Source organism: Acipenser ruthenus, chromosome 45 (genome assembly GCF_902713425.1).
Source record: "Acipenser ruthenus chromosome 45, fAciRut3.2 maternal haplotype, whole genome shotgun sequence".
Classification (NCBI taxonomy): domain Eukaryota; kingdom Metazoa; phylum Chordata; class Actinopteri; order Acipenseriformes; family Acipenseridae; genus Acipenser; species Acipenser ruthenus.
The window spans coordinates 4,080,773-4,103,734 of NC_081233.1; the positions used below are offsets into that span (position 1 = coordinate 4,080,773).

The 22,962-nt window shown below is 44.9% G+C and overlaps 1 protein-coding gene across 5 annotated transcripts in view; it reads right to left on the reverse strand.

Moving 5' to 3' along the window:
* LOC117401129 (integrin alpha-7) overlaps nucleotides 1–22,962 on the reverse strand; it is a 138,416-nt gene that overhangs the window by 30,321 nt on the left and 85,133 nt on the right. For all 5 annotated transcript variants that reach the window (XM_059013486.1, XM_059013490.1, XM_059013487.1 and 2 more), the window contains 5 exons: nucleotides 20,579–20,662; nucleotides 11,780–11,859; nucleotides 5,301–5,378; nucleotides 4,692–4,794; nucleotides 4,180–4,380 (listed from right to left, as the gene is read on the reverse strand). In XM_059013486.1, the coding sequence (XP_058869469.1) occupies nucleotides 4,180–4,380; nucleotides 4,692–4,794; nucleotides 5,301–5,378; nucleotides 11,780–11,859; nucleotides 20,579–20,662 (546 nt within the window). The remainder of the gene's footprint in view (nucleotides 1–4,179; nucleotides 4,381–4,691; nucleotides 4,795–5,300; nucleotides 5,379–11,779; nucleotides 11,860–20,578; nucleotides 20,663–22,962) is intronic.

Below are 22,962 nucleotides of genomic sequence, written 5' to 3' on the forward strand. Positions count from 1 at the left end.
TACCCCGGAGCGTCGAACATGGAACCACACAAACATGAACACCGATCTGTCATCTTCCACACTACCCCGGAGCGTCGAACATGGAACCACACAAACATGAACACCGATCTGTCATCTTCCATCCCTACCCCGGAGCATCGAACAATGAACCACACAAACATGAACACCGATCTGTCATCTTCCATCCCTACCCCGGAGCGTCGAACATGGAACCACACAAACATGAACACCGATCTGTCATCTTCCACACTACCCCGGACCGTCGAACATGGAACCACACAAACATGAACACCGATCTGTCATCTTCTATCCCTACCCCGGAGCATCAAACATGGAACCACACAAACATGAACACCGATCTGTCATCTTCCATCCCTACCCCGGAGCGTCGAACATGGAACCACACAAACATGAACACCGATCTGTCATCTTCCATCCCTACCCCGGAGCGTCGAACATGGAACCACACAAACATGAACACCGATCTGTCATCTTCCACACTACCCCGGAGCGTCGAACATGGAACCACACAAACATGAACACCGATCTGTCATCTTCCATCCCTACCCCGGAGCATCGAACAATGAACCACACAAACATGAACACCGATCTGTCATCTTCCATCCCTACCCCGGAGCGTCGAACATGGAACCACACAAACATGAACACCGATCTGTCATCTTCCACACTACCCCGGAGCGTCGAACATGGAACCACACAAACATGAACACCGATCTGTCATCTTCCATCCCTACCCTGGAGCATCGAACAATGAACCACACAAACATGAACACCGATCTGTCATCTTCCATCCCTACCCCGGAGCATCGAACAATGAACCACACAAACATGAACACCGATCTGTCATCTTCCATCCCTACCCCGGAGCGTCGAACATGGAACGACACAAACATGAACACCGATCTGTCATCTTCCACCCTACCCCGGAGCGTCGAACATGGAACCAACAAACATGAACACCGATCTGTCATCTTCAATCCTTACCCCGGAGCATCGAACATGGAACCACACAAACATGAACACCGATCTGTCATCTTCCATCCCTACCCCGGAGCGTCGAACATGGAACCACACAAACATGAACACCGATCTGTCATCTTCCATCCCTACCCCGGAGCGTCGAACATGGAACCACACAAACATGAACACCGATCTGTCATCTTCCACCCTACCCCGGAGCGTCGAACATGGAACCACACAAACATGAACACCGATCTGTCATCTTCCATCCCTACCCCGGAGCATCGAACAATGAACCACACAAACATGAACACCGATCTGTCATCTTCCATCCCTACCCCGGAGCGTCGAACATGGAACCACACAAACATGAACACCGATCTGTCATCTTCCATCCCTACCCCGGAGCATCGAACAATGAACCACACAAACATGAACACCGATCTGTCATCTTCCATCCCTACCCCGGAGCGTCGAACATGGAACCACACAAACATGAACACCGATCTGTCATCTTCCATCCCTACCCCGGAGCGTCGAACATGGAACCACACAAACATGAACACCGATCTGTCATCTTCAATCCTTACCCCGGAGCATCGAACATGGAACCACACAAACATGAACACCGATCTGTCATCTTCCATCCCTACCCCGGAGCATCGAACAATGAACCACACAAACATGAACACCGATCTGTCATCTTCCATCCCTACCCCGGAGCGTCGAACATGGAACCACACAAACATGAACACCGATCTGTCATCTTCCATCCCTACCCCGGAGCATCGAACAATGAACCACACAAACATGAACACCGATCTGTCATCTTCCATCCCTACCCCGGAGCGTCGAACATGGAACCACACAAACATGAACACCGATCTGTCATCTTCCATCCCTACCCCGGAGCGTCGAACATGGAACCACACAAACATGAACACCGATCTGTCATCTTCAATCCTTACCCCAGAGCGTCGAACATGGAACCAACAAACATGAACATCGATCTGTCATCTTCCACACTACCCCGGACCGTCGAACATGGAACCACACAAACATGAACACCGATCTGTCATCTTCCATCCCTACCCCGGAGCGTCGAACATGGAACCACACAAACATGAACACCGATCTGTCATCTTCCACACTACCCCGGAGCGTCGAACATGGAACCACACAAACATGAACACCGATCTGTCATCTTCCATCCCTACCCCGGAGCGTCGAACATGGAACCACACAAACATGAACACCGATCTGTCATCTTCCACCCTACCCCGGAGCGTTGAACATGGAACCAACAAACATGAACACCGATCTGTCATCTTCCACACTACCCCGGAGCGTTGAACATGGAACCACACAAACATGAACACCGATCTGTCATCTTCCACCCTACCCCGGAGCGTCGAACATGGAACCACACAAACATGAACACCGATCTGTCATCTTCCACCCTACCCCGGAGCGTCGAACATGGAACCACACAAACATGAACACCGATCTGTCATCTTCCACACTACCCCGGACCGTCGAACATGGAACCACACAAACATGAACACCGATCTGTCATCTTCCATCCCTACCCCGGAGCATCAAACATGGAACCACACAAACATGAACACCGATCTGTCATCTTCCATCCCTACCCCGGAGCGTCGAACATGGAACCACACAAACATGAACACCGATCTGTCATCTTCCATCCCTACCCCGGAGCGTCGAACATGGAACCACACAAACATGAACACCGATCTGTCATCTTCCACACTACCCCGGAGCGTCGAACATGGAACCACACAAACATGAACACCGATCTGTCATCTTCCATCCCTACCCCGGAGCATCGAACAATGAACCACACAAACATGAACACCGATCTGTCATCTTCCATCCCTACCCCAAAGCGTCGAACATGGAACCACACAAACATGAACACCGATCTGTCATCTTCCACCCTACCCCGGAGCGTCGAACATGGAACCAACAAACATGAACACCGATCTGTCATCTTCAATCCTTACCCCGGAGCATCGAACATGGAACCAACAAACATGAACACCGATCTGTCATCTTCCATCCCTACCCCGTAGCGTCGAACATGGAACCACACAAACATGAACACCGGGAGCCTCAAAGCCGTGCTGCTCCATAATGGTAACAATTACCCGTCTCTTCCCCTGGCTCACTCGGTATACCTCAAAGAGAATTACAACAGCATCAAGTCCTTGCTGGACGCCTTGAAGTATGATGAGTACAGCTGGGACCCCCGGAAGGTGCTGATGCCACCACTGCACATCAAATTGGGCCTTATGAAACAATTTGTCAGAGCTCTAGATAAGGAGTCGGCAGCCTTCAAGTACCTTCAAGACTTCTTCCCTAAGCTGTCTGAGGCAAAGGTCAAAGCCGGTGTCTTCGTTGGACCACAGATAAAGAAAATCCTGGAGTGCAATGAATTCCCCAAGAAGCTCACTAGTAAGGAGAAAGCGGCTTGGAACAGCTTTGTCGCAGTGGTTCGGGGCTTCCTGGGCAATCACAAGGCCGAAAACTATGTGGAGCTGGTTGAGACTCTGGTGAAGAACTACGGCACAATGGGCTGTAGGATGTCCCTCAAAGTCCATATCCTTGATGCGCATCTTGATAAATTCAAGGAGAACATGGGAGCGTACTCGGAGGAGCAAGGCGAGCGCTTCCACCAGGATATACTGGACTTTGAACGCCGCTACCAAGGACAGTATAACGAGAACATGATGGGAGACTACATTTGGGGGCTGATTCGTGAAAGTGATTGACAGTATAATCGTAAATCTCGAAAAACTACTCACTTCTAAATCTTTTGTAGTCATTTTTGTATTACTTTAGTATAAATACATGTTAATTTGGATTCATATGTTGTTTTTTTTCTGACTTTATGTGAATGAAAAGACACAAATTCGCCCATTTTCTCATTGGAAATAGGTAAATTTCAAAATATCACTGTCCTGGTCACAAAAGCAAAGTTTGTGGGGAATTATAGCCATTTTCTATACTTTTGAGGTATGAGCAATTAGGAAATAACACTTACTACCTAGGAGCCAAAAAAAAAAAAAAAAGTTGCACGGTGTAATGTGCAATTGTACACTGGTCCTGTGTCTCTCAGTCTCACAGCGGATTCTCACACTCCTTTTTAAATGCTACAGTGTAAAGTTCCCTTACCGTTTGTCCAGGTAGATTGTGATAGTCCGTCAGTCTCAGGGGGTTGAGGGGCTGAGAGGTGGAGCAGTGGGTATTTCGGTCCCCCTTGAAATACATTCCAGTTGGGTACAGAAGCCATTTCCCATTGGACAGCTCATGGGGCCACATGACATTGAGGAAAGCAGAGCCCAGAGTCTGCAGGGATTGACCAGGGTTGGTAACCTGAAGGAGAGGGGAGCAACACATTGAACATGATCTCTGGGGCTGAATAGGGTGAAGAAAGTTCACAGCTTCCACGCTGTTCTGCTGCTGCTGCTTTGAAATTGAAGCGCTTGTGCCGGCAGCCTGTTTACTTTGATTTGTTTTGTTTTATTCATTGCAAAGAAGAAACTTTGTCTGACAGAGGATACCAACAGTAAAATGGCACTGTCTTCCTCTCGGGTCTCACGGATTCACCATCTTTGTGATCCTTTCTACCAATTCTTCTCATCTCCCTTTCCCCGTTTCCTCCTCCTCCTCCCTCTCTCTCTCACCGTGAATTTGTACTCCACTGCACTGCCCACATCTTCCTGTGATGTCATGGCGCTCTCCCCTTTTGTTGTCCCACTGAAGAAGAGTTGATGAGGAACAGCCATCCTACAGAACAAACAAGACAGTTTTGGAACTATCTAGCAAAATTGTGCATCACCTGTGTTTTGCTATTACTTGTATTGTATTACATTTTCCGGTAACAGATCTTTATCTTTTGTTATAGACACCATTGTGTCTATTGGTTAATATTAGAATGGCTGAAACCTTATGTTATAGACCATCTAAGGCACATGGCAGTGCATGTGACCTGATTCTGGAACCCATAAGAGAGGGTTGTTCTGAAAGCCAGGACTGCTTGCAGGGCTGCTGTGACATTGAATCATTCCAGTGTAGTTGTATACAGTGTGTACAGTTAGCTAGATTACACATGACAAGATGTATTGTTAGATGTGTATAGTGCTGTTACACATGACAAGATGTATTGTTAGATGTGTGTAAAGTTATCTAGATCACACATGACACAATGTATTGTTAGAGGTGTGTATAGTGCTATTACACATGACACAATGTATTGTTAGAGGTGTGTATTGTGCTGTTTTGAAAAGCTTTACCCAGTGACAGACAGGGGAAGCTCTATCACAACTCTTGCTCGAGCCACAATCGGCTGCAGGTCAGGCTGCTCACTGATCCTGGAGAAAAACACAAACACATACTCTTCAGGTATATTCATCAAGGCTATGAATGACACAGTAAAGTGGCCAGTATCAGGCTCCTGTAGTCAAATAGATCCCTCTGTTTCTTTAAAGAGATTTCACAGACAACAGCAGCTCACACACACACACAATTAATTCAAATAAACCAAAAAATGTTTATATGGGTGCGCCCTGTGCTACCGTAATTGTTTAGAAGTTATTAACAGACAGGATTTAGGTACAATTAACAATTTTGAAAACCTTAAAAACAGACTACACTTTTCGGGAAGTTTACTGTTCCTAGAACCATCGGCAGCCAAGTCTCCAAAAAGAGGGACGCGTCTCGGCCCTCCGTGCCCTCCAGGAGTCCATCAAGAGGAACGCGTCTCGGCCCTCTGTGCCCTCCAGGAGTCCATCAAGAGGGACGCGTCTCGGCCCTCCGTGCCCTCCAGGAGTCCATCAAGAGGAACGCGTCTCGGCCCTCTGTGCCCTCCAGGAGTCCATCAAGAGGGACGCGTCTCGGGCCTCCGTGCCCTCCAGGAGTCCATCAAGAGGAACGCGTCTCGGCCCTCTGTGCCCTCCAGGAGTCCATCAAGAGGGACGCGTCTCGGCCCTCCGTGCCCTCCAGGAGTCCATCAAGAGGAACGCGTCTCGGCCCTCTGTGCCCTCCAGGAGTCCATCAAGAGGGACGCGTCTCGGGCCTCCGTGCCCTCCAGGAGTCCATCAAGAGGAACGCGTCTCGGCCCTCTGTGCCCTCCAGGAGTCCATCAAGAGGGACGCGTCTCGGCCCTCCGTGCCCTCCAGGAGTCCGTCAAGAGGAACGCGTCTCGGCCCTCTGTGCCCTCCAGGAGTCCATCAAGAGGGACGCGTCTCGGGCCTCCGTGCCCTCCAGGAGTCCATCAAGAGGGACGCGTCTCGGCCCTCCGTGCCCTCCAGGAGTCCATCAAGAGGGACGCGTCTCGGCCCTCCGTGCCCTCCAGGAGTCCATCAAGAGGAACGCGTCTCGGCCCTCCGTGCCCTCCAGGAGTCCATCAAGAGGGACGCGTCTCGGCCCTCCATGCCCTCCAGGAGTCCATCAAGAGGGACGCGTCTCGGCCCTCCGTGCCCTCCAGGAGTCCAATCAATCTTAAGTTAGATCGCCGATTACGGGTTTCCAACTCGTCAATATTTCTTTCAGAATGAGAGCTGCCAGATCTTTATCCACACGGTCAGTTTTCATTTCTTTCAGAATGAGAGCTGCCAGATCTTTATCCACACGGTCAGTTTTCATTTCTTTCAGAATGAGAGCTGCCAGATCTTTATCCACACGGTCAGTTTTCATTTCTTTCAGAATGAGAGCTGCCAGATCTTTATCCACACGGCCAGTTTTCATTTCTTTCCGAATGAGAGCTGCCAGATCTTTATCCACACGGTCAGTTTTCATTTCTTTCAGAATGAGAGCTGCCAGATCTTTATCCACATGGTCAGTTTTCATTTCTTTCAGAATGAGAGCTGCCAGATCTTTATCCACACGGTCAGTTTTCATTTCTTTCAGAATGAGAGCTGCCAGATCTTTATCCACACGGTCAGTTTTCATTTCTTTCAGAATGAGAGCTGCCAGATCTTTATCCACAAGGTCAGTTTTCATTTCTTTCAGAATGAGAGCTGCCAGATCTTTATCCACATGGTCAGTTTTCATTTGGAGGTCAGTTATTATTATTATTATTATTATTATTATTATTATTATTATTATTATTATTATTATTTATTTCTTAGCAGACGCCCTTATCCAGGGCGACTTACAATCGCAAGCAAATACATTTCAAGTGTTACAATACAAGTAATACAATAAGAGCAAGAAATACAATAATTTTTGTTCAAGTGTGACAAACCACAATTCAATAATACAGCAGAGAATAGTGATAGTTACATCAGGATATGATTAAATAGTGATAGTTACATCAGGATATGATTAAGTACAAAATACTACAGGTTAAACACTTGGCAGAATACAGTATTCTGAAGTACAGGATTAAATGCAGTAAAATAGGGGGCAGATAAGAGCAAAATAAAGCACATTTAAATGAAGGGTGATAGTGTCCCAGGATACAACAGAGGAGTTCTACAGGTGCTGTTTAAAGAGGTGAGTCTTAAGGAGGCGCCGGAATGTGGTCAGGGACTGGGCAGTCCTGACATCTGTAGGAAGGTCATTCCACCACTGCGGAGCAAGGGTGGAGAAGGAGCGGGCTCTGGTGGCAGGGGAGCGTAGCGGAGGTAGAGCCAGTCTTCTAGTGCAGGCGGAGCGGAGAGGTCGAGTGGGGGTGTAAGGAGAGATGAGGGTCTGGAGGTAGCTGGGTGCAGTCTGGTCAAGGCATCTGTAGGCTAGTACAAGAGTCTTGAACTGGATGCGAGCGGTGATCGGGAGCCAGTGGAGCGAGCGGAGTAGTGGAGTAGCGTGGGCGAAGCGAGGCAGAGAGAACACCAGGCGGGCAGCAGAGTTCTGGATGAGCTGGAGCAGACGGGTGGCGGACGCAGGGAGGCCAGCCAGGAGGGAGTTGCAGTAGTCTAGGCGGGAGAGTACCAGGGCCTGGACCAGGAGCTGGGTAGCATAGTTGGTGAGGAAGGGTCGGATTCTTCGTATGTTGCTGAGGAAGAATCGGCAAGTGCGTGCCAGAGTGGAGATGTGCTAGAAATAAGAGAGGCAGGGGTCCAGGGTGACTCCAAGGTTCTTAGCGGAGAAAGAGGGAGAGAGTGTGGTAGATTCCAGAGGAACAGAGATAGGAGATCAGAGGAGGGGGAGGAGGAGGGAAAGAAAAGGAGGTCAGATTTAGAGAGTTTGAGTTTGAGGTGATGCGAGTGCATCCAGGAGGAAATAGCAGACAGACAGGTAGAGATACAGGAGGAGATGGTGGAGTCAGAGGTGGGGAAGGAGAGGAAAATCTGAGCATCATCAGCATAGAAATGGTATGAGAAACCATAGGATGCGATGAGGGGGCCCAGGGAGCGGGTGTAGAGAGAGAACAGGAGAGGACCCAAGACTGACCCTTGGGAGACTCCAGTTAAGAGAGGGTGAGGTGTGGAGGTTGCTCCACGCCAGGTTACCTGGTAAGTGCGGTTGGAGAGGTAGGAGGAGAACCAGGCCAGAGCAGTGCCAGAGATCCCCAGGTCAGCAAGAGATGATAGTAGAATAGAGTGATCAACAGTGTCAAAGGCAGCAGAGAGGTCAAGGAGAATTAGGACAGAGGAGAGAGAGGCAGCTCGGGCACACTTAAGTGAGTTGGTGACAGACAGGAGGGCGGTTTCAGTGGAGTGAGCAGAGCGGAAGCCAGATTGGAGAGGGTCAAGCAGAGAGTGGTTGGACAGGAAAGCAGAGAGCTGGCGGTGTACAGTCCGCTCGAGGGTTTTGGAGAGGAAGGGTAGGAGGGAGACAGGACGGTAGCTCTGGAGGGAGGTGGGGTCGAGGGTAGGTTTTTTGAGGAGGGGAGTGATAGAGGCTTTTTTGAAGGCAGAGGGAAAGATACCAGAAAGTAGAGAGGTGTTGAGGAGGGAGGAGATGAAGGGGAGTAGAGCAGGAGCAGCAGCTTGAAAGAGGTGAGTGGGGAGGGGGTCCAAGGCACACGTGGTGGGTTTGTGACCCTGGAGCAGGGAGGAGAGGTCAGAGTCTGAGAGGGGCAAGAAGGTGGAGAAGGAGGGCAAGTTAGTAGGGGATGTAGTGGGTGTAGGGGTTGGAGCAGGAGGGGGTGCAGGGGAGGGAGAGGTGTTAAAGAGTTTGCGGATATCTGAGATTTTAGAAGAGAAGAAGGAGGCAAAGTCGTCAGGGGAGATAGAGGAGGGAGGAGGAGGGGGGGAGGGTTTAGGAGGGAGAATAAGGTAGAGAATAGTTTACGTGGGTTGTTAGTGGAGGCTTGGATTACAGATTGGAAATAAGCACATTTAGCAGAGGAGAGAGTAGAGGAGAAGGAGGAGAGGAGAGTTCGGTAAAGTTCTAGGGCAGCAGGGAGTTTGGTTCTCTTCCATTTCTTTTCAGCAGATCGCAGTGTGATTCTTGCCGAGCGGAGCGCAGAGGAGAGCCAGGGATGGGGAGGGGGGGGGCGAGCAGGTCGGGAGGTGAGGGGACAGAGGGAGTCGAGGGAGGAGGTGAGTGAGGAGAAGAGGGTGGAGGTAGCAGAGTCTACGGAGAGTTGTGAAAAGGAGTCGATAGGAGGGAGGTGAGAGAGAGCAGTGGAGGCAAGGACAGAGGGGGAGAGAGATCGGAGGTTACGGCGAGAGGTGACAGTGGGGGTAGGAGGAGCAGGGAGAGTGGGGAGAGACAGAGAAAAAGAGATGAAATAGTGATCAGAGAGGTCCAGGGGGGTGACAGAGAGGGTGGAGGGGCAGCAGGCCCTGGAGAAGGTGAGGTCCAGTTGATGGCCAGCTTTGTGGGTAGGAGGGGACGGAGAGAGACAGAAGTCGAAGGAGTGAAGGAGAGGGAGGAATCCAGCAGAGTGGCTGGGGTTGGAGAGATGGATGTTGAAGTCACCCAACAGGACAGTCGGGGTAGACAGAGAGGGGAGGGAGGAGAGTAGATAGTCGAGTTCATCCAGAAAGTGAGTGAGAGGCCCAGGGGGGCAGTACAGAACAATGAGCAGGAGTTGACAGGGAGAGGTTAGTTGGACTGCATGAAATTCAAAGGTACTGACAGAGAGGGAGGTGAGATCGGAGGGGACAGAAAAGAGTAAGGAGGGAGAGAGGAGAAGACCCGTCCCACCTCCCCGTCCAGTGAGACGCGGGGTATGGGACAGGACGTAGAGAGAGGACAGGGCAGCAGGAGTAACAGTGTTATCAGGGGACAGCCAGGTTTCAGTGAGAGCAAGGAAATCGAGCGAGAGGTGGGAGGCAAAGGCATATATGAAATCAGCTTTGTTAGCAGAAGAGTGACAGTTCCAGAGTGCACCAGAGACTGTGCGGGAGGGGGGGAGAGGCAGAGAAATGAGGTTAGAGGGGCTGGAGGAGCAGCAGCGGAGGGAGGGCAGAGGACGAGGACGGGAGGACAGAACAGGGATGTGAGAGACAGTCATAGCAGGACAAGCAAGACAAAAGGCACAGTAGGAGCAGTAGGGTGGAGGGTACAGACCTGACTAGTAGATAGCTTCTTCTAGAGCCCCATTAGGTTCGGATCTAGTCGAACAGCGTCACAGCGCAGGCCTCCCCTTGCTGGACTCCCACAGCTAGACTCCCGGCTCCCGGTTATGTTGTCTGGCATCGCTAATTTGTGTTTCAGCCTGTGTCAGCCTTCCGGAAAAATCTTTTATGTCCACTTCAATAGATTCTAATGCACTTAACACTCTGTTAAATTTTATGGTGAAGTCCTCCTTCATTAAACGAATTTCATCCAGTATTTTACCGGAGAGATGATCCTGTCTACTCTTTCTTTGATTAGTTTCAGCGTCTCCTGGATCAGATTGCTGGCTTGTTGATGGGGAGGGTGGATCACAGGTCTCCATCTCGATCGAGCTCTCATTTATTATTATTTTTATTATTATTTATTTCTTAGCAGACGCCCTTATCCAGGGCGACTTACAATTGTTACAAGATATCACATTATACATTATTTCACATTATACAGATATCACATTATTTTTACATACAATTACCCATTTATACAGTTGGGTTTTTACTGGAGCAATCTAGGTAAAGTACCTTGCTCAAGGGTACAACAGCAGTGTCCCCCACTGGGGATTGAACCCACAACCCTCCAGTCAAGAGTCCAGAGCCCTAACCACTACTCCACACGGCTTTTTCATCATACTTTTAGGCATTTTAGGAAGATAATCATATTTATATTTCCACAGATATCAGTTTAGTTAGATTTAACGTGTTTTTCTTCCAGGATTGAGAAGGATTAAAAATGATAAATGGCAGAGCAGATTTTTTGCGTCCTTTCAGTGCCACGCCATAGCCATGCCCCCGACAGGAAGTATTTTAAAATAAACTCGGCAAAAGGAATATTATATTTGTAACATGCGTTCAACTGCGCTTTGCTTTTAAAGTTTACAATAACCTTTTGTTTCTCTTTCTTTTTTCTGTTCAGGACCAACTCAAACCTCAGGGTTACACATTTCAGGTAAGTACACATTTTTCTGTTTACTTTTTACTATTTAAACCCATACTGTCAGTGCATGCTTAATTCAGGACATAAACATATCACAGTTTTACATTGGCAAAGAATAATGTGCATAGTCCTTATCAGTAATGGCTTGCTTCATCACAAGTTTAGTCCTTTAAGCCCATGGATTAGTCTGCTTGCTCTTTTTTGGACTGTCTCCAGGGCCACAATGCCACTTTGGTGCGGTGATGATCAGAATTCTACACAGTGAGCTCTTACCAATACAGAATGCAACTTCGTCATGACCTTAGCAATAGACTAGATTTGTACTCACGTGAGCAGTTGCAGATTGACTGTTAGGTCAGTGGTTTCTATGGTGATGGCGGAGGTGCTCAGGATTATATAGAAGGTGACCTGTGTACGAGAGAGCGACAGACTTGACTTTTAAACCATATTTATTAGATCAAAACTGTTACATAATCATATAACAATAAACAGAACAAAACATTATGTTCAATTAAATAATACAGCGAAAAAACACATCTAATTGTATTGTTTTGGGACTTTAAAACAACCAGCCTGACAAAAAAGTAATCCTTCTTCTAAAACTGTATTTTAAAACAAAAACTAGAAAACGTCTACACAATATCTCTTAACTGGGAAAATCTAGAGTGCTGAAAAAAATGTGTTGAGGCTGTTGTATAAAATCATAAGCCAGCTAATGAATTGGCATCGCAGCCCATTGGATTGAATGGAAAGGTAAGGGCTTCATGAGAACCGCAAACCATTCAACTGAAGAGCAAGCTCTGTATTGAAAGGGAAGTGCTTGTCTTACTGCAGGCTCCATCGGCCATGTTTCGATTCCCAGAGTGGTCTCTGGGTAGCTGCCATCAGCCGTGTTCGATTTTGCTCTATGTGTCCCTTCTAAGCTGTGCAACTCCAGCGTTCCATCATTAAAACTGCACCCAACTCCATATTGAGACAGGCGAGCCTTTGCAAACCTGGCAGATTGATTGACAGGCTGTTCGCTTTGAAGATAGTGGCTTTGATTGATGTAGCAGCTGTCACTATCACACACATACATTCCCTGATCGGCCCAATAAAAACCTTATCTGCATTTTTTTATCTCAAAGGACAACGAACACATCTAACATATGTAAGTAAGTAATTCTGTGATATTCTAAACTTTAGAAATACGTTTATTTAGAAGTATATACATGTATAAACTGTAACACCCCATGCACAGTAATTGCTGTATTTTACTGTATATATGTATTATTTTACTGTATATATTTATTATTTGATATCACCTGTGGAAATAACAGTAAATGTATTGGTTTTATACCGTGTGTTTTTTCATTTTGTTCGTGTGATAGTTGCAAAGTTTATTATACGGAGATAGAATTCAATTGTTATTATTATTTGTTTATTTAGCAGACGCCTTTATCCAAGGCGACTTACAGAGACTAGGGTGTGTGAACTATGCATCAGCTGCAGAATCACTTACAGTTATGTCCCACCCGAAAGACGGAGCACAAGGAGGTTAAGTGATTTGCTCAGGGTCACACAATAAGTCAGTGGCTGAGGTGGAATTTGAACCTGGGACCTCCTAGTTACAAGCCCCTTTCTTTAACCACTGGACCACACAGCCTCCTCCTCTGCAATGCAAGTAGGAGGATGTGATATAAAAAGTACAGTTCCTATGAGATCTTGACCATTTCATCTAGGGCAAAGAATGCCATTTGGTAAGCTAAATCCCTGCTGTGAAGATTGGCTAGGCTTGACCTTGTCAAGAACGTTTAGATTGTTATCAGAACTAAGTATCGAACTTCAAACAGATTTTGTTTAACACCTTGTATCTTGAAACTGATAACAGGACCGTGTAAAGTTCTTAGGAGACATCGTGTCTCCAAGTGTGTTTTCAATATGAGAGCCATCAAAAATATAGTAATACTGCCATCTAGTAGACAATGGAGATGGTTCAGTTTTGAATTAAATTAACATTGTTTTAATGGGAAAATATGTAAACTGTTATAAAAACAGTATTCTTGTGAACTCTTTAATTCATTCAGGAAATGGATTAAAATCTAATTAATTCATTAGAATGATAATTATGGGACTTACAGGATTTATTTTGGTACTTCATTGTGTGGAATCACATCAGGAAAATAGAAATAAGAAGAACATAAGAACATAAGAAAGTTTACAAACGAGAGGAGGCCATTCAGACCATCTTGCTCGTTTGGTTGTTAGTAGCTTATTGATCCCAGAATCTCATCAAGCAGCTTCTTGAAGGATCCCAGGGTGTCAGCTTCAACTACATTACTGGGGAGTTGGTTCCAGACCCTCACAATTCTCTGTGAAAAAGTGTCTCCTATTTTCTGTTCTGAATGACCCTTTATCTAATCTCCATTTGTGACCCATGGTCCTTGTTTCTTTTTTTCAGGTCAAAGAAATCACCTGGGTCGACATTGTCTATACCTTTTAGGATTTTGAATGTTTGAATCAGATCGCCACCTAGTCTTCTTTATTCAAGACTGAATAGATTCAATTCTTTTAGCCTGTCTGCATATAACGTGCCTTTTAAACCCGGGATAATTCTGGTTGCTCTTCTTTGCACTCTTTCTAGAGCAGCAATATCCTTTTTGGATAAATGTAATTATCAAGTAAAAATGAATAACTTAGCAAAAGTTATTTCACAAAAGAGTATTTTTAACTGAATGCATTTTCTGTAATTTACGATCTTTTGTTTAAATGACCTGATGGAGAGTTTACCAATGGAATGACTAGCAGAGTCAACCAATTGAATGACAATAATCTGACAGATAAACTGTGGCAAAGTGGTTTGTAGTGCGCAGGTGTAGATGTGATGCAATGCTTAAACAGATGACAGACAACAAAGTTCACAGTCCAAACAATCCTTTATTTGTTTTATAATCTGGGTCGTTTGGCTGCCATAAATAATAATCCCTGGCAATACACAGCAATGTAATCTACTGTACTGTGTACAATGTACTGTAATCTGCCAAGTGTTTAACCTGTAGTACTTTGTATTTAATCACATCCTGATGTAACTATCACTATTATCTGCTGTATTATTGAATTGTGGTTTGTCACACTTGTACTTTGCTTGAACAAAAGTTATTGTATTTCTTGCTCTTATTGTATTACTTGTATTGTAACACTTGAAATGTATTTGCTTACGATTGTAAGTCGCCCTGGATAAGGGCGTCTGCTAAGAAATAAATAATAATAATAATAATAATAATAATAATAATAATAATAATAATAATAATAATAATGTGAACTGCACAGTGAAACCACGGGGTTCAGTCCAGACTGATTGCTAACGTGAAATACAATTTATTAGTGAACAGTAGTGCAGTGCTGTCCGGGTTGGTGCTGGCCTTTAGCGACAGCTCCTGGTACATGTTAGCCGGCTAACAAGAACAAACGTTTACAATTAGTATGACAAAACAATACACTAAAAACACTCACGGTTGTATCACGGTCCTTCAGTGGTTCTCTCGCAACCACAACAAAGGAGCAGTTCACTGGACCACATCACCTATTGTACCTTCAACCACGCCCCCTTGGTTAGCGAGTTCAATCACTTTTCCTCCAATCCGCGATTGCCAACGCCTCCCGTCTGGGGCAATGACTTGTACTGTGACTCCGCTCCCTTTTTAGATGACTGACTTCCACCTTTCCCTGGAATGAACTTTCAGACCATCCTCTCTGTTCCCTTTACACAGTGCACTCACAGGTCGGGAGGGAGATTTATAACCAAGATTCATTCTTTCTCTGTCACATACACCTATTCTCAAATGTTATAAAAATGCTTGCAGCATGGAAAATCGATCTCTCTCTCCAAGGGAAACTCTCTCAAACAAATCAAATCAAAAGACAATACAACTCTTAGAAAAGCAACAAGGAAACATCTAAGTGTGTACAATTGGACTGAATCACTGAGAAGACTCAACAAAATCACTGTAACTTTCTAATCATGAAAACTAAAACATAGCTGCTGAAAACGACTTACTGAAGAAAAGATCTTAATTTAAATGATCAATAAAAAAAGACTTTGTTGCTACTAAATCTAAAAGTATGCTAAAGTAAACAGAAGAATACTAAAGTTACTTAATACTAAGTGTTTTTTAAATCTGCTTGAATTGCTGCTTCCTTGCTACAGGCCTTGTTGCATTGTGGGACATGGAGTCCTGAAGAAATGGCCATCTTGTTTTTTCTTTACCAATCTTGAATCGAGAGGACTATACTTCAGATCTCAGGTTTCTAAGTTTAGGTCGGCCAGGATGTCCTCAGCTCACCGTGCACCAGCAACCCCTGGAGTCTGGCCGGGCGCCTGTGGGCTTTCCGGTAAGCTGCCTGAGAGCTGTGTTGTCCTCCGACACTGTAGCTCTTGGGTGGCTGCATGGTGAGTCTGCAGTGTGAAAAAAAGAGGTCGGCTGACGGCACACGCTTCGGAGTACAGCGTGTGTTCATCTTCACCCTCCCAAGTCAGCACGGGGGTGGTAGCGGTGAGCTGAGCATAAAAAATAATTGTCCATTCCAAATTGGGAGAAAATAATAAAAAATAATTGGCAACGACTAAATTAAAAAAAAAATATATATATATATATATATATATATATATATATATATATATATATATATATATATATATATATATATATATGATAACATTGAATTAAATAAAAGTTGAATATTGTCTAAACCTTAAATCATATGCCGAATGAATCAATCATATGTACAGCCAGAATTCTATGATTACTGTAAAATATATATTCATATGTTTAAGTCTAACTTTTGATTGTACTTGGATATGAATGTAGTTCCCTTTCAATTCGAAGATAACCACCAAAACATTGCTTATGGGATATGCCTTCCTATTGGTAGGTATTCACTGAGCTCTTTATATCAGAGCTGCCGATAGGCCCCTTCCTGGGGTGACGTCCTCGATCCTGCCTACCGAGTTACCTATCGTTGGTTGTCGTCTTCTCTTTCAGGGAACCAGGGTTACGGAAAGTAACCTAACGTTTTGATGGTGATATAGAAGGATATTGTGGTAAAACCCCAGATCATTATAGAAAGGTATTGTTAATACATGGCTAAAGGCGTGTTGAGAAGGTATCCAAATACATGTTTGCTTGTCTTGAGATTAAGGATTTATGTTACAATTACTTTATCACCACAAGGACACATTTTTTTCTTTGTACATCAAAATTTGTATTTTGGCTGGAGTTATAATTTAGGCAGTATTTTTTTCACAGTTATCACGTTCACGATTTCCATGAACTGTACCCATTGACCGTGTAATATGTAGTTCCCTGTAGAAATTCTAATTTCTGAAAGAACGGTGTAAATATACATATTTTTATCACTTCAAATTAAACACAGCAAACGTTTGTCTGATTGTTGCATTTAGGAACCTGGCAGCCAGTTTAGTTTGCTTCTGGTAAATAATTGAACACAAAGCATAGCGCTGCGTCATTCAAAAAGGAAATATTCTACAATGTAGCATTTACAAGTACCTGTGCTGACCCTGCAAGCACACAGCGAATACACTAAACTAAACTAATATTCAGTGTAGTGTTGTCCTTGGCAGTCCTGAGCCACAAACCTAGTTTTGAGCGTAAAATGAAGAGTCATGCCGCATTGATAGCACTTGAGGGAGACTGTTCATTAAAATCGCTTGCATATTTTTAAGAGAATATCATTTTCTATTTAGGGATATCAAGATATTTAGTATGTAAGGGGTCTGAGTGAGGAAAAATGGGCAATACAATCTCCACCCCTACTCATGCTGTAAATAATTAGCTGATTCCAAACCTTATAACACTATAAGAGCTTGTATATATAAATAAAAATAGCATCACCCACTACTTCCTAATCATTACCGAGAGTCTAAAGCCATATACATTCTGTCAGTTTTTACTGAAATTACAGTAACACTGAAATCAAATTTCAATTACAGTACAATGTACTGTGGATTTTATTGAAAATATGTTCAAGTGATTTTTTAAAAACTATTAATTGCAAATGAACTGCACTTGAAACCTGTATGTTCCATTCTGATCAGGTGCATTTTTAAACCACAAGAGCAAGTGGACTCAACAGCAAGGTATTGAGGAAATGGGAAACGCTGCCGTCGCATCCACAGTCTGTTCTTCATAGGCCTGTATTATTGTATCCCAGTTTTTCATAATGGGATGTTTTGAGATCTACAGCAACATCTTTCTTGCTCTTGTGTGGTGGTGAATTATCCACCGCTTTCAACAACTCCACTTTTGTCTGCAACGATAGTGCACATTGCTGCATGAGCAACTCGAAATGCATCATGGGATTTGTAGTCCCCAAACAGCACTACAATATAGTACAGAGGCGCTAATGTGGATGCAAGTTAATACATTTCCCAATATCCTTTACACTCAGCTACTCGAACTAGGGCGTTTAGTTTTTATTCACAGGAGGGCTCCAAAATAATTGGCACTAACAGGAAAATTTACAATAAGCAAATGCTAAATTTGTCCGGGACGTTGTAAAAAATTCATTCTATCAGGAAATTCATTTAATCTGAGTTCGTTTTAACAATAAATTAACAAGAATATATAAACATGGCTCGAAATTAACACTGGCCATTCTCAATTGCTGCAATGGCCATACAAATTGTATGTCTGTTCACAGCAATTATGGCCGCAGTGCCCCTTTTGCTACAGCAACTAGAGACGCTTGTATTAATAATGTCATCTCAGAAAAGAGTCCAGAAAAATAGTAGGCCTTGAACTCCGTGAAAAAGTAAGTTTCTTCCAGGTTTCCAAAAAGTATTTGCTGTAACTCACTTGAATATGGTTCAAGAGCCATTATCACCTTATTTGAATTTCCTTTTTTTTTTTTACCACAATGAAACCAAGACAGTAAGACATAATGTTCTACATTGTATTACAGTGTTTATTATCATTATTAGTCCATCTTATGATAAAAATAAGTTTATGTTTTTTCAGTTCATCCACAATGCCTCTGCATTTTGTATATTACACATGGGAATGATATTTCAGAGTTTACCTAAGTGAAGAAAATGGTTCCATGGCATAGTGATAAAAGCCAATGTCTTCAGGGCTGGGAGCTATGTTCTTGTAAAAGCCAATGTCTTCAGGGCTGGGAGCTATGTTCTTGTAAAAGCCAATGTCTTCAGGGCTGGGAGCTATGTTCTTGTAAAAGCCAATGTCTTCAGGGCTGGGAGCTATGTTAAAAAGCTAATAAAAAACCAGCAGCCTAAACTGAATCTCGGCTGCTGGTTGCCGAGCCACCCAGCGTCAATACAATTGGTCGGATTGCCGGTGTGGTTTAATTTTCCGGTCAGGTATCTCGCTGCCTCTTGGTGCACAGCTACTCCCTGTCTGCCAAGTGCTGAATTGCTCTCTGTGCGTCTCGGTGATGACAGTTGTGTTTCTCCGAACAATTAGAGAAATAAAAGCACTGAAAGTGTCAACCTAATACATGAAGAGTGGGTTTTGTGTATATGTTGTAAATAGGATTGCGTACATGTGTGTAATTGTTATAGGAGGAGGAGGAGGAGCTACCGTCCAACAGCCTGATGAGGAGGTGCTGCCATCCCCGACAGTGACGAAGGAGAGAAGCGACAGGTTTTTATGGTGGAGGAGTCGTGGTGACCAAATCCACCACAGCCCCGACCTCCACCCCTGCGCTCCATTCCGGCGCCTAAGGGTCAGCTCCCTCAGCCCGTGCTCCCAGACACCCCACCGTCGTGTCTGGACCTCTCATCGCTGGGCCTGGGTCCCAGGTCGTGGTACCACCAGGCACAGTCGTTCGCCCAAATTCCTGTTTCACTCCCCCTGGTGAACCAGATGTCACTACACTTTTACAGGGGCTCTCGCCTCTGCCTGCAGCTGCAGCTGCCCGGTCACCAGCCTGCGCTCCGGTCGCCCTATCCACGGTGTCAGGGTCTCCTGTCACCGGTCCTCGGTCCCTTTTAAGGGGGCACCGGGATGGAAAGAGTGGCCCACATGAAGACCCAATGTACCCTCCTGCCCAGTTGTAACTCCCACCCACACAGAGAGACGTCAATCAAGGAGGGAGGTGGCCAGTGGCGGCCATCTGTGCTTTGCACAAGGGGGGAGGTATGTAGCAGGGCAGTAGCCCTGCACATGAAGAGGGGTTTTGTGTATATATTGTAAATAGGATTGTGTAAATGTGTGTAATTGTTATAAATGATTAATGAAGTACCTGATGCTCCTGGGAGAGCCTGCCTGCTGTGTGTGATTGCCAGCTGTGGATAATCAGCGGGTAGGTGTGTTTCAGCGGGGCGTCAGGTATAAAGAGGTCCTGTTTGTTCACCTCGGGGCTGCTGCAAAGCCACGGACAACGGGCTGAAGATCGTCCATAGAGACCGAAATAAGTTGCTGAAATCCTCCGATCGCCGTGATGGTGAACCGGGATCGGAGCCAAAAGAAGAAGCCAAAACCGCCGACGGCCGGAGTCGGGGTGTGTGTTGGTACATAAAGATTAGTTCAGGGATGGTAGATCCCCATAAAGTATAGCGAGGTGAGCAAGCGGGACCTCCATGCATTAGGGAGTAGTGCACGCCGTTTTTACGGCACCTTTTATTTTATAGTTTTTTGTATTGTGTTTATTTTGCTTTTTGTCCTCAGTGAGCCTCCATGGTTGGTAGTGTCACGTGAGCTGTTCTCACTGTGTGTGTGTGTGCGTGTAAATAAACCTGCGAGCCTGTGGGGCGTGTCAACTTCAACCTCTGTCTCGATCTCTTGCCTGTCACTCAGCAGCGAATGCACGCACCCACAGCAAGTACCCTGTTACACTAATAAATAGTCTATTTAAATCAAATAGCTTACTGAAAGTGTATATTTAACAATAGTTTATTCAGAGTTAAAAAGTTAGGGTTACCAGGTCTGGTCAGTTATACAACAGCAAGGTCTAATTAACATCAACCCAGATGCAAGCCATTCGCGCCCTTCCCCAATGGAGAAGCCTGGATCGGGAGTCAGCCTCACAGGACAGCACACATTAGAACAGCTGCAGTAAACAAGGACGCCTACATTACTTTATAAGCACCTTTAAATACACATCACATTACCTTGGCATTTCTCTTCATTGGATTCCCCAGCTCGCATTCTGCATAAGATCCATTCGGATTTGCTGCACAGACTAGCTGTTTATCCTGCAGAGGAGATCAAAGCAGAGTAAGAAAATTGCAGTGAGTGATTCCCATAAACTACACAACCTGCCCACAGGCTAACATTGCCACAGTCATCAAACGTACAACACAAGATTTTGTTGCAAACTAACAGGTATGTTTGACTGCCAAACCACTACCTGGTTTTATATTATGTATTGTAAGAAATTTACAGAGCAGTATATATTGAACAACATGGATATGATGTGAGTATTGGTCGTCCAGACCCACACCAGTCTTCTAGCACTTCAGTCAACACCACCATGACTGTAATTTGCATGCATGCATGTCAGTCTTATATCAGTCTTATATACTACCAAAAGAAGAAAGAAAAAGACAAGAGAGGAACAATCGATAGTACAACTGATACTGATAGCCCATTTGGAATTAACAAAATAACATAACTGTACCAGATCATATTTCACAATTAAGATCTCACTCGATCTCCAGTTCTCTCCTCTCAAATCTATTTAGCTTTCCTTAATTTTCTTTTTATGATATCATGATAGCAGCATTACAGGTAAGAGCAGCTGTCAGGGCCTTGTTTATTAAACTTGATTTTGAGGGGTATGTTTTCTCGGCCGTTTCAAAACAGATCAAGACGTCATTTCATATGCACTGTGTCCGTGTGACGGATCATTTTTTTGTTCAAGTTTCTGGAAATCCGTGAAGTAGTTTTTAAGTTACAGAATCACAAATAAATTTGTTTTGGCAAATTAATGAAGAGGTTTTTTTTACGCTGAAATAACTCAAGGCTCCCTGTGACAGGAGTGAAAGGAGTCCCTCTTGTAATTCACCCTCCCGACTACTGGCAGCGCTGTGCACAGAGGGCCAAGACAGAGGAGAAAGGCTGAGTAATGGTTGGGGCAGAAGCCGCAGTGGTGGCGGCCATCTTAACTTGGGGCAGGCCCTCATGGTTGAGCCCCATTATTGCAATCAGCTGTGCTGCCTTTGATGATTGTTGGGGTGGGGCTCGGCACTATTTAGGCTGTGGGGTTCTGCCATTTAGGTTGGCTGTGCTGGATTAACACCTGCAAGAGACGTGCTGGTTTGTTTGTTTTTCATTTATTTCTTTTCACCACTGAAGTCCTGTGTTTGCAGATCCTTGAAGAGCTGTGCGTTTGTTTTCCCTTGCTTTCCCTACCCCTTTGGATACCTGGGCGGATTTGCAGCACAGTTCCTTCTGTGCCTTTGGGTTTGTGAAGCCTCAGGAGGGAGCTGGGGCAGCAGCTGGAGGACACCGGTTGCCACCGTGTGGATGAACCACGTGAATGTTTTGTTTTAACTTTTGCGTCTCTGTGTAGTGCGGGACTGTTCTATTTACTGTTTTTATTTCAACCCTTGATTACTATTGCTAGTATTCCAGGGGGTTTCTTATTTTTGTTTGTGCAATACAGAATATTAATAAAACCCTGCCCAGCCCTGCCTTGCTGGTGCGCAGGTTGTACCTCATTGGCTGCCTGTCTCCGTCACTTCCTTCCATAGCCCACCACACTCCCGAATGGCGCATCCGGTAAAGGCACTAAGCGTGGAGTGCAGGATGCACCCTATAGCCTGGACGTTGCACCCTATAGCCTGGACGTTGCACCCTATAGCCTGGACGTTGCATCCCTATAGCCTGGATGTTGCCGGTTCGAATCTAGGCTATTACATTGCACTGGCACTTTATAACACAGACATCTTACTCCGCATTCACTTTATAACTAAATAAATATTAGGCCTACTATGTGGTTATCTTTCCTAATCTATTTACTTTTTTGCTGCGAGAGGAGCTGCGGCTTTCTCCGGGAGACGAGGCGCTTCAAACTGAACTCCCGACCGCCGTGTAGCCAGGCTATTTATAGTTTAAAAACTGTTCATTAAATGATTCTCGAGTGGGAATGTTATTTTTTTTTTTTTTTTGTAAAAAATAAAGTTAGCGTTGATTACATGGTGCTTTAATTCACTATATGTGCATTATAGAGAGAGAGTTATTTTATTTTGTATTTTAGTCAGATGTGTCCGGCGGTGCCCCCCAACCCCTCCCCCGTTTATAACGCTCTTCAGTTATAACACTCATATTGTGTGTCCCCCGAGACCCACGTTATAGTGAGGGAGCACTGTATATATATATATATATATATATATATATATATATATATATTGTGAACAAGCTGACCGTACCTTTGGGTTCGTGCCCCTTTAAAAACGTGACCCAGAGATAAAAACTTTGATTTTAAGCACTTCTGCTCACTTTTATTCACAACAAAACAAACAAAATGAAACAAAACAAAAGCCTAGCTCAA